The sequence below is a fragment of the Thunnus thynnus genome, unplaced genomic scaffold, assembly GCF_963924715.1.
Source record: "Thunnus thynnus unplaced genomic scaffold, fThuThy2.1 SCAFFOLD_100, whole genome shotgun sequence".
Classification (NCBI taxonomy): domain Eukaryota; kingdom Metazoa; phylum Chordata; class Actinopteri; order Scombriformes; family Scombridae; genus Thunnus; species Thunnus thynnus.
This window is the reverse complement of record NW_027095963.1, coordinates 875-13,837: the sequence shown is the minus strand read 5'-3', so window position 1 is coordinate 13,837 and position 12,963 is coordinate 875. Positions and strand designations below refer to the sequence as shown.

The 12,963-nt window shown below is 43.4% G+C and overlaps 1 protein-coding gene across 1 annotated transcript; it reads left to right on the top strand.

The window, feature by feature from the left end:
• Positions 1-935: 935 nt before the first annotated feature.
• On the top strand, positions 936-12,707 carry LOC137179442 (regulating synaptic membrane exocytosis protein 2-like; the record flags this gene model as incomplete). The annotated part of the gene is made up of 3 exons (XM_067584084.1): positions 936-1,885; positions 11,115-11,326; positions 12,588-12,707. Coding segments are annotated over 3 exons (1,282 nt in total), but the record flags the coding sequence as incomplete, so codon positions are not given.
• Positions 12,708-12,963: the final 256 nt, after the last annotated feature.

Genomic DNA, 12,963 nt, shown 5'->3' with positions numbered 1-12,963 from the left:
TGCAAATGATGATGATTTAACCGCCTATATCAACAAAGTAATCAGATGCTATCAAAATGAATATGAAAGATTGCCTATAGCATTAAAAGAGTCAAATATTAGATATAACATTGTCTCTGTGAAGACTGCACAACCTTCTAAATCAAATCAGGCAATCAAACTGGATTTTAACTGCACTAGTGTATGTCTTTTCAGTGTGAATACTGGTTTATCTCGTGTATTCGGAGAGTGCAGGTCGCAAAGAACTCTGTGTAACATGTCATACTGTTTGAATGGGCGAGCTCGAGGAGTTTTTCCTTCGCACGTCTAAAAGAAACATGCTGATTGCATTCAAAATGTGCTAAAAGGAGAGCATTAGTCAGCCATGTTATAGAGCATATAGTGTCTATTGCAGTGAGAGGAGGGAGTGGTGCTGCATCCAGATAGCTGCTTAGTCCTTTTTCTCTCTCTCTTTCTGTGTGTGTGTGTGACAGAGACAGAGCAGGCTTTCATCAGGTTTTGACAGGGACTGAGGCCTACGCAGTGCAGGGCAAAGAGAAGTGAAGCTATAGACTACAGACTGAAGGCTTCAGCCTCAGTAGAGTAGCACAGAGATGTGATGAAGCACCGTGGAGGCTCATGTGTGACATCACATTTCCACCTACACACAAGCAGCGGCGTACTATATGCTCACAAAATCCTGTATATTTTATGAAGCGTGCGTGTTAACATGCAAACTCAAACCCTTACAGTTCCGCAGAAAACGACATGGACTAATGACACACACAAACATTTGTGGTTTGTTTTTGATCTGCTGCTGAAAGCCTCAGTTGTTTTAATGATTTGACATACAGGCGCAGAAATAAACCATATGTTAAAAGAATCAGAGAGCATCCACTTCAAAGTGGTCCAACCTCTTAATTCTACTCTTTTGTTCCACTCTCTTTGATCTACAGGAAACGAAGCCCATCTGCATCCAGGGATCCAAACCAAAAATACGACCAAAGGGAGGGGGGCGACCACTCACAGTATGCCCCGACGGACGGCGGCATGCCCAGATCACCGTCCGACTATGGGGATGGGGACCCTCGGCGGGCTCCGCGGGGCCCTCACATGTACCCAGACGTGGATGCGGCACGGATGGGCTACCGAGACCGGCGGGGACCCGGACGCTGGCACTCCCAGGAATACCCGCTGGACCAGGAGCTAGACGGACCGCCCAGCGAGTATGACCTCCAGCGGCAGCGCCAGGAGGAGTTCCAGGCACGGTATCGTAGTGACCCCAACCTGGCGAGATATCCTGTCAAGCCACAGCCCTACGAGGAGCAGATGAGGATGCATGCCGAGGTGGGTCGCCTGAGGCACGAGCGCCGCCATAGTGATGTCTCCCTAGCTTACACGGAGCAGGACGACCCCGGCCCCATCCGGCTGTCCCGTCAGCATCTCACCGAGCGCCGGCCACCCATGGTGGGACAGCGCTCTTACTCTGTCGACCGCTCCTCCCCGGGGCCCATGGGTCCTGGCCTCGGGGGCCACAGAACCTCCAACCACAGTCCACCGACGCCGCACCGCAGCCCTGTGCTGGGTGACCGATCTGGGGACCTGCGGAGAGGAGACCTGGGCGGAGGCGGGGATCCCATGAGGAGGCAGCAACACCACTTGGACCCCAGCTCAGCTGTCCGCAAGACCAAGAGGGAGAAGATGGAGAGCATGTTGAGGAACGACTCTCTCAGCTCGGACCAGTCGGAGTCGGTGCGTCCGCCACCCCCCAAGCCCCACAAAACCAAAAAGGGAGGGAAGATGCGGCAGGTGTCACTGAGCAGCTCAGAGGAGGAGCTGGCCACCACACCGGAGTACACCAGCTGCGAGGACGTGGAGATAGAGAGTGAGTCAGTCAGTGAGAAAGGTAGGGGCCACACACACCATCATTATCACTCATCCTGCTCTCTTTCTGCTACTTTCTCTCAGTATAGAAAACTTTATTTAGTGTCACTTTATCTAACAAATGCAAACTTTCAGGTGCTCTTTCATCCATTTATAAAGCCCTCCTTTCCTAGTATTACTGACACAATGTTGTTTTAAAGACAGATTTCATTGAAGTATTGTTGCTGTCTTATGTTGATCTTGTTTTTTTATGCGGCTGTTGACTCAGATATAACCTTCAGATTCCCCAGTCTACAGTCTATATATGTGCTCTCTGTGTATGTATCTCTTTATGTGTATTTGTATGTGTACGGCTCATTATTTTCAGTTTTCCCCAAAAAATCTATGAATTTATCAGTATGTATTTAGATTAAAAAAACTGTAGAAACTCTGTGACAAACATCAATAATACAAGCATCTGGTTTCAAAAATAAATATAAATAGTTAAGCCAATTAAAGAAGACTAAAAATAATTTTTTTAGTGTGAGCACTTTCTAGATTTGCAGTTAAATGTTATAATCAGCAGCTCATTAGCATTTTCTCCACATTTTTCTTTTGAGTTTCTATTTTCGGGCCTGTGCACGTCTTACAAGGAATGTCTTTACTGTACACTGAAACTTAACTGAATTATTTCAGCAGAACGTGTGTAGTAACATTTCTTAAAACCAATCTACTTCTATTATAAAATCCCAGCATTTTCAGCCAAACTCTGTAAAAACGGAAAACAATGAGCCTTATGTAAATGCAGAGCGTTTTATGTGTGTTATCTGTGAATCTACTCTAACAGCTCCTGTGCCTTTGAGGAGGAGGTTTGTGCACTCATGAGCCAGCCAGATGTGTTTTCACTGTGGATGTGTGTATATGTGTGTGTGTGGCTGCGGTTTTAAATGAATGTAACGCTACTGCTCTCAAGGCCTTCTTCATTTGCTTATGGCACACTTTGCCAGCTCCTACCACAGTTGTTTCACATGATCAGTCTGATCTAATGGAGAGTGTTACATAACCGACAGACAGAGCGAAACAGGGAGAGGGGCTGGGCTGTGGGTGTCTAGTGAAACAAGGTGAGCCTAGTTAATAACAATTGCGGTGCATTTTATTGAGTAGTTTAATGTCATTACTGGTGCATATAAATGAATGTTATTAGCAAAAAGTAATAAAAGAGCAGAGGGTGACTATGTTTTGCTGCAGTATACTGCACCTCCACTGTTAGCCTCAACTTCTTCACTTCCATACTGTTTTGTTACCACTCACACCACGCTGTTGAAGTTCTTTCTAGTAAAGTGGCCTGTTAAAAAGTGGAGATAGGATTATGGCTCAATCCAACAGGGATGGGAGCAAAAACTGGTCACGGCTGTGGGTGAATGGTAAAAAAAGTCACGTTTCTGCTGAGGGTTTATTACTGACCCACACACAGTATGGTAATTAAAGGAATTTTCAAACTCTACCATATCATTTCAATTACTGTCAGTACCCAAAGAATGTCTAAACATGAAAGTAATAATGTGAATGATGTGTTCAGTGGGTGTAGTCTCCCAGCTAACTGAAGTGATATGTTAGGTATTGGCTCTGCCTGTTCTGTCCTGCTGTTTAACTACAACAGGAAAATAGAAACAGACAACAGATTGCTCATGGCAAATGTCCTACCTGCTTGGAGAAACAAGCATACTTGTCCAAGTGTATAAACAAACACTGGCAAGCAAACAGTCAGAGTGACTGAATTAAATGCCACTTTGCATAGAATCAACGTCAGAAGCGATTGTTTAGGCTGTTAGCTTCTTGACTGCTCCACCTGGTTGACAGTTGTCGTAATTGCAAATTGATTTTGTTGTCAAACCTGTAATTACACAGGCCTTTACCTGAGAAATGTTAAAAGCACCGAAGAGGGAGGAAGAGGGAGGCGTGGTTGACAAATGGAGAAATAAAAGATAGAAAGGATGAAACGTACAGTAGCACGGTTTGCCTTTGTCAGTACCACTAGACCAAAGCACCTGCCACATGCCCGAAATGTTTAATCTAGATGAGAATGGAGGAATTCAGTTGGTCTGGTCTGTTATGTAACTGTTCTCCTCACTAAGGGAAGCAGCTCAGCACCGGCGCTACATTATTGATGTGGGAGTTTCCAGGTTTCCAGGTAGCCATGGAACAAAAATAGGGAGAAAAGCAGGTTGTTTTGAGGGTCATAGTTTGTGTTGTTTTCTGTCTGCGTCTGTCTGCCTCCTCCACAGGTCAGCCTGCGTAGGAGAGAGAGGATAAACAAAAGAAGGAGTTGAACTATTGACCTGAATAAGTACAGCTTTCCATGCTAGCTACAGAACATCCTCTGACAGCTGATTATATGAAGCTATCTTTGGTCTTTATTTAGGTAGAATTGGCAGTTTCATTCATCTGTGACATAATTAAAGCTGCTGCGATATGGTGCATGCAGGGAGTCTGATAAATGGTTCAGAAAATTCCACTGAACCATTTATTTTAAACCCGAGTGTCCTTGTTTGCACTCTGTCAAAGTAGACTTAATTATGTAACAGACAGCAGACAGCATACAAACTCTTGGCCCCAGATTTGGACATGTGACATTCTGGAGTGTATTAATATAATCAATATAAACCTTATATAATACAGTCAGATCTGCACGCCTAAATAATAACAGTTATGAAGATGGCAGTGAATCAAGTTTGCAAATTGAGCAAATTAAGCAAATTGACTGTATAAATGGCATACTGTAGATGTATTTCAGCTGAACCAGATTGTACAGGTGTTTTAAATGCTCCTGAAAAGAACATCCTCAGCCACTGACCATGATTTACATCCACTTTTCAGTCTAAAAAGCTGAACCCATGAAAGAATCTCCCTGCATGTTCTGTAACATGCAAACCAAGCACTCTTTGATTAACTACCGCAGAGAGGATTTACCCTCACCAGGGGTGAAAAAAGGCAAAAAAAAAAAGAACAAAAAAGCCAAAGCAGCTAAACAAAGAACAATAGTTATAATTGCACGTGATACCAGAGCGAGAGAGAGATGAAAAAGAGGGCAGAAAGCACCTTTTGGCCATATGTGGCCTGTCAGCATCTTAGGGTTTGTGCACTCAGCTTGACTGGGCCAGGAGATGGGTGCGTAACAGCAGGCTAAGCAGGGTGCATGTCATGCTCTCAAATCTCCAAAACCCCGAGGGCTTACGCTGAGGAAGGCAGAGGGCTTGATGGGATGAGAAGGAGGGGCATCTAAGGGGGGGAGGAGGAGACTGGAGGAGAGAGGGTGTACCAGCTGTAATAGGCCTGGCTCGTGCCTGTGAGAGCTGGAGACTGATTTACCGCGATGGTCCTCTCCCTGTGTTTTCCTCTTTATTGATTCCCCTGACATGCAGTCTCATAATAGTGCCGAACAGACAGAAAAGGAGAGGCTGGCTGGCTAACTACAGCGGAGAGGTGGGCATTGTGTAGTGACAGCCTAAGTTACATCCTCATTAATGGGTTTGGGAATCAGTTTTTGCACCTCAGTAAGTCTGTTGGGTTTGTAGTATGTGCTCTTGAGATTTTCTTACTAATTCAAGCTTCTAAACCTTAATGGGTAATATTACTCTGTTTTTTTGCATAACACGAGAAGTTAGTCAGACCTTTTATTTTAGAATATAAGTCGATATTTTAAGATCTGCTTCCACCAGAGGTTTAAGACTGTATTACCCTCCTAGCATGGTGACTATGTTTAAACATACACACTGTTTCACCCCTGCCTCTTTTCTGCTCACGCCCCTTGAATTGTAGTAAAAACAGCATCAATAATTAATGATCCAATTAATAGTTTACACTGGTTTTTATTGAGCTGTCAAAGTGATGGAAAGCCTGCTGGTGGTGAACTCGGCCACTGCCTGCGCTCTTGCCTTCGCCCTGAATCAGCACTTTGTGGGGCCTCGGAGCCGGGGCGAAACGGCAGGGCCGGGCGCAGACTGCTGATGCTCACAATTTATGGCCGTGATGAGTTTCCTGCTCCCTGAAAAACCACTCAGTGCCTCACTGGGGATCAGTGCCCAATTGTGGCGTGCCATTGTTAATAAAGCTCGGAGAAGGAAAAGGGAGAGGCTGTACGTGCCTCCATGCCGGCGCCCACTCAAATTCTTTTTGACAGACATTGAGGGTGGGCCGGGGAGGGGGCTGGTGGAGGTGGAGGAGTGTGATGGGAGGAAGAACAGGCACAGGTGGAGGAGAAATAGTGACAGAAATAAGATTAAGATGTAGTATTCGAAACATAAGGTGATTTACATGATATGCTTCTTCTTCTACTAGATCATAAATGCAGGCCCTGAGCTGTTTGGACTATCATGGTCACATTAGGCAAGTGACTTCTTCAATGGAGAGTGTCTACCACACTGAACTGCACTCTGGTGTTTATGCTGCCGACAGAATAGCAGCTGGGAGGCAAAGAGGGTAATCACTGTTGTCAGCTGTTGGTTAGAGGGCCGCATAGGGCAAAGCCTGTCTGGGGACATCCATAATGTTTTATCACAGTGCATAACTGTGTACAGTAAGTAGTTTTAGCACTCTCCCAGACTGATGGATGGATAGTGATAGCAGAGGGAGGGAGGGACGTAGGAAAGTTTGTTTGTTTGGCTCAGACTGACCTTGCAACTTAGTCACAACTCTGAAGATGAAGAAAATTGTGGAAATGTCTTCAGACAGCATTTCACTCGGGCAGGTATAGTTATTAATATTGATATAACCAAGGGCGATGATGCTGGAGGTGGGTCATTTCAACTTAACCCCAAAGAAATGCAAGATTTCTGTAATGTAATGATTCTAAAACTATATTAAAAATGATATTAAAAAACTATGTAGGTCCCAAATTTATAAAATGATGTTGCTAGAAGTAATATATTTCTGGTTTACTACAACATATTTACATAGTTTTGGCCATCATCGCTAGCAATTATAATAGTTCTCACCAGATGATTTTCTGAGATATGGCGACACATTGGCAATGCTAAATATAAGTCAGACAGAGTAAGAAACACAACCAGACAGGTTTTTAACCAGCTCAGCCAACCTTATTTTGGAATAGAAAACAAAGCCAAATGATTAAGGTATTACCTGAACTGTCCATTGAAAACATATTTAATAGATATAATAATAGTTACAGACAGAGTTTCTTGAACTTTTACCTTTCATTATTAACATAGTTGTGTCCATAGCTACAGCAAGTATGTCAATTCCTTCTATGCACTGAGAAGTTATTGCTGACATTTCTGGTGCACTCACTTGCACGTTTACCTCCAAATAAAGTAGTTTAGATAATCTAGCAAAACTGTTGGCTTATCTCTTACATTTACAATCTGTATAAACCTATCTCAGCAGTTATGTTGGTGAGGTAACTGGTAGCAATGGACAGAACCATGGAAATGAATCCCTAATTGTAATAAACTGGAATTATCCCTCAAAGCAAGATCTACAGTCTTAGTATGTTTTCTATAGGTACTGTATTTCTGCATCAGTTGTGTGTATATTTTCATATTGTTAGAAGACACTGTGGCTATATTTATTCACAGTGGCACTATCTTTACACGGCATTCTTCTTCCATGTGGCGTCTTTTTTTCTCTATATTGAAAATCCTTTCCTTTTACCCTCGTGCACTCCTGTCCCCCATCGCCTCCTCCTCTTCATCCAGAAGCATATGCAGTCTATTTTTATGCCTTTCCATCAGAGTTCCCTGATTTTCCTGAGACTGAATCCTCAGCCAGATAATGCTTGAAGGAGGCCTGTCCTGTATAGATCCATTAGGTTCTACAGCTCTTTGCAGGGGAAGTGAAGTGTGGGAAATGTGATGTATATGGCCCAGAGGTTGCACAAACGCAGTGTTTTCAGATGACCTTACCTGTGCCTGCGGCCCTAAGCCTCACCGCAGCTACATACATTCACACAAGTACACATGTAGACCAACAGCTGTACATGTGCTGGTGAAAGACCCTCAACTGCTGATCTGCCTGTCAGCACCAAACAGGGTTGCTGTGTTGTTGAAAGTCTGTGTAATGGAAAATCAGATCTTTCTATTTAAACACATAATACATGTTAGAAAATAATTGCTGAAAACATGTGAAAAGACTGTCAACTATGTAGTACTGAATTGTGGAGTTAGACCATTAAACTGTTTTTCACCGTTTCTGTGTTCAAGATTTTTTCAGCAGGCTTGAAATGGTGGCTCGATGACGTAACGGAGTCATGCTACAATGCCCCCTTCCCTAACACTATATAAAAACTAGAGCGCCTTAGCATCAGCTGGGTGTGTAGTTTGTTTTTTGCTAATGGCAGCATGCAATTCTTTCATTGCAAACTTAGCATTAGCATCCAGGGGGATGTATGCTGCAGTCACAACAGTAGATGTAAACTCTCTGGGCAGATAGAAAGGTCTACACTTAACTATGAGATATTCTAAGTTAGCAGAGCAGTGCCTCTTCATAATGGTATTGTCCGTGCACCAAGCTTTGTTAACATAAATGAAATCCTCTGGTCTTACCGGAGTCACTAGCTGTTGTATCTGCCCTGAGGATGATGCACCCCAGTAGCTCAATGGGACAACGCTGTTAAGCCATGTTTCCGCAGTTGCAGTTCATCCATGCTGGGTAGAGATAGCCGATGAGGAGTTAGCCTTAGCTTAGCCCTTAGCTCACCTCTATTTTGAGGAGCGTTTTTTCCACGATTTTGAAACCTAATTTTATATACTTGGCGACTTTTTTAATCATTCAAAGTGGTTAATAACGTAACACATTTTTCTGTGGTGTGAAAAACTGTTTTACACAGACTTTTAATGACCCCACCTCATCTTTTATAAGCTTTAATAAGAGCAGTTTCATTTGGACAATTTCTTAATTCACTTCATTACTGAATGGTAAAATGACTAGGCAGTGTAAGGGAATAACATTTAAATGCACATTGCCTCTACATAATGGGATGTTAAATGAAAAGATGTGCTACACAGTGAGGTCTCTGGACAAAGAAATAGCCAGTTTCTCACCAGCCAGACATCAGCAGTATCTCTCTGACCACTGAAAAGATTTCTCTATAGGATTATTCTCTCATTGGACAGCCTCAACCTTCAGTCCTCCTCCATACTACTCTCCATGGGGAATCTTAGCACTACCTTTGGATTCAATATTTCTTCACTCTTTTTTAATTAACTTGGATTTTTAATCCTCTTAATCAAATTGCAAGAGCTCTCCATCTCTCTGCTCTGTGCATCCACATGGGAAAACAGTATAAATCCTGTAGAATGACAAAGTTGGTTCATCTGACATAGGTTTCTACTGGATCAAATACTCACAGCGAGTTGATAATTGTGTCTTCTCTTTTTGGCTGTTCCTTGTGACGGAAGCATCGGTTGGGGATGAGTTTTCACCACTGAAATGACTTTATCCCTCTTCTTCAGGGGAAAAGGGAAAAAAAACATGTCCCAAAAAACCTCCACCCTGTAATATCATAATAGCCACTTTCCCAGCCTGTATTTCTTAAGGCTGTGTGTCCACTGATGCTACTACAGAAGTTGTAATCAGAGACTCATCTTTAAAAGCTCTCCCTGGTGCACTTTAGATTGAGGTCAGTTAAGGCTGTGTGCCGCTGCAATCTGAATCCTCAGTTAAACACATTAGAGATCCGCCCTGCTCCCTCTTACAGATCCAGCTACTGTACGATAAGATAGCAGCATGCTAACTTTGTTTGAACAAAATGTGAGTTTTTGTCTACTGATTTGAACTTAGGGTCCTGGTTAAAAGATTTTAAAGACTTTTCTCTGTTGATGAAATAGAATTATTTTGGGACAGATTCTCCTCTCTCATGGTGTGGTGTTGCGACAAAGCAACAACAGTCAGATGTGAATTTGAAGAGATGCTACATGTAACATTTTAAACATCAGTATTCAGTATGCTGATATTATTACTGTAAACATATGAGAGTATGTTTGAGGTACTGGTATCAGTGGTAGTTTTCTCAGATTTAAGGACACATTTCCCATAAATCTAATTCCTGTCTGTCATAGAGATGTTCCTCCCTGTGCCCCACTCTTCATCCATGTTTTGCACTTTGTTTTAAAGAGCAAGAAATGTAAGCATGATAAACCATAGATTATAATTATGCCCTGTTTTAAAGCAGTATTCCTTCAAACTGGAAAGCAGTCCAGCATATTTAATGTTAAATTGAACCAAGTGTCATGCACATCAGTGTGAGATGCAGTGAAGAAGCCAGTAGAAGTTGGAACATTTGTCTATGGCATTCAAGGGCCAAAAATATTTGAGGGGTTTGATTCCTGATCCTGTCTCAGTGTTGAGTCTTTGTGTTGATGAAAAATGTTTTATGAGGTGCCGGTTCAACACATGTAAGACATTTCGATTTGAAACTTCTCGTAGGTATGACTGTGAGTGGATTGTTGGCTCTGTGATGGCTTTTCCAGGGTGTTTTTTTTTTTCTCCTACCACTCAATCAATGCTGGGATAAAGACCTTGTCTTGCAGGAAGGAAAAGGAAAAGAGGAGAAGAATATATGTTCATGAATGCTGAAACTGAGAGTGCTGCAGCTGAAAATGCAGGCTTGTGTTCTTCCCTCGCTGTACAGTGTTTAGTTGGTCCAATCACTATTAGTCCTTTATGTTTTATTACCTGAGCTGCATCTTTTCTTTCTCCACAGGGGTCTAAGAGTTGCACATGATGAGCACCTTTAGAGTTTGAGCAGTATGTGTGACAGTATGTGTGTATGTGTATGTGTGTGTTTATATAAGTGGATCTTGGGATGTCTTGTTAAGTACTGTATGTGTATTATGCGTGTGTCTGGCTGTTAATGTCCGTATGCTGTGGTTCGTGGTGTCCTCACTGGTCCCTCTCGCTGTCCTCTCTCGTGTATGTGCGCCCTTTCCCCCCCCACCTTACAGGAGATTTGGATGGCCATTGGTGGGACCATGCATCTTGGCATAGCAGCGAGGCCTCCCCAATGTCTTTGGTGAGACATGTGGAGCCCTGCCTTGACCCCCCGCCCCCGCCCCCTTCCTCCCTCCCTCCCTCCTGCCCCTTAACCCCCCCATCTCTCTCTCCCTCTTTCTCTCTCTCTCTCTCTCTCTCCCTCCTCCCCCCATCCCCCACCCTTCTCCCAGAGTCTTTTGTCATTTCATGTTTCCTTCGTTTTATTTACACCTTTGCATGTTGTTTTTCTGTTTTTCTTTCTGTTTTTTATCCCACACCTGTAGGGGACAGTCAAAGGGGAAAAAGAAAAACTATTGAGCAGGCATTTATGTCCGAGCCGACACACACCTTATCTGAGAGGCAAAAGAAAATGGTGCGCTTTGGGGGACACTCATTTGAAGAGGACTTGGCATGGTGTGAACCGCAGGTTAAAGACTCGGGAGTTGATACGTGCAGTAGCACTACCCTAAACGAGGAGCATAGCCATAGTGAGAAGGTACTGAGACAATCTAGCCTGCATTTTGTTATTATTATTTATGACCTACCCATCCAGTCTTTGTTTGCTCTCTGTCACTAAGTGTAAATAGGTGAGATGTTTGTTTTTTGGATTTTATTTGACGTTGTATAAATTGATTTCTCTTGCGATTTCGTTCCTTTTTTGTTTTTCGGTTACTTTTGGCTCCACCTTGCTCGGTGTTGCCGAAAAAGTCTTTTGGGGGCACCCTCTTTGCTTGCTACTTGTACTTGCTGTTTTGCTCCCCAAACAGAAACTACACATCTTACAGTAGTTGTATAAGAAGAGCATTGACACACAACCTCTCTGTTTGTCATGGCACACAGGAATGTGGGTCTCTCCTAGTTGCATGCTCGTTCTCCTCCGTATGTTGTGTTCTTGCTCTGCAGCGGTCCTGTTTAGTGCAGTAGGAACACTTTACTCGGGGCCCGTCCCTCTCACTCTGCTGCCCTACCCCACAGCACCCAGTCCAGAGAGAACCTGCCCCCCTGCCCAACTTTCCACTCACTTCTATATCAAAACCCAAATGATTGTAAGCACACAAAGCAGGGAAGATTGGGTTTGTTTTTTCACAAAAAGTTAAAACATTTGTTTTTCTTTTTTCCCTTCCACTGCCGCGTCTGTGATTTCACCTTATCTGTGTCTCATGGCTTTGTTCTGTGCTGTCTGTCTTTCATCCTTTTTGATCTTTAAACATGATCTACCTCATTTGTTCTTCTATCACAGATGACCTTTTTTTCCCCCCTTTTTTCGCTGTCTGCTTTTCCCTCACCACTCCACTTGATGGTGGTTGTATGTTTGTGTGTAGTGAAGCACTGGACTGAGACTCCGGTCTTCCTGCTCCAGTTTTGACGAGCTGGTTTGAGGAGGAGTGTTGGGGCTGCTTGCTTTTACTCTGCATGGGGCGCTGCATGACGCTCACTCCACCCTCACACTGGCAGGTTCACACAAGCTCTGGAAATTACACTTAAGACTATTGTGAATTTTTGTATTTTGAGTTTTATTTTCCTGTAAAAGTTGTCCATTTTTATTAATACTTTTGTCCATGATCAGCTTTGGGATTTATCTTTTATAACCTAAATAATTGAGCAACTGAGTTTGTGTGAACTTTCTTCCCCGAGTGAATAAATACTCCCCCCATGCCCCCTTTCACTATGGACAGTTGTCTTCTTTGATCTAAAGTGATCACCTTCAAGTGGCTGAGTTGTTGAACAAAAGGTGTGCTGTTGCTCTGACCTTGTAGCACCCGGTGACGTGGCAGCCGTCCAAAGATGGGGATCGCCTAATAGGGCGTATTTTGCTCAACAAGCGCATGAAAGATGGAAGTGTGCCTCGAGACTCAGGAGCTCTGCTTGGTCTGAAGGTGAGCTTATTATAGTTCTGTCCACCTCTCTGTTCGTGTCTGTAGGTATCTCGCACGCACATCCACATCGATACACTTAACATTTCAAACTGTGGCACTGCACCATCACGCTTTCTGCCGCAGCACCACCATTCCACTTCCAAAAATAGGGTGTTAGAAGATGCACGTTTAGCATACATGGTGCAAAATATGTTGGAAATACTCTTAAACTGATAGCACCATCATACCTAAGAATTCTGGGATACAAGTACAGCTG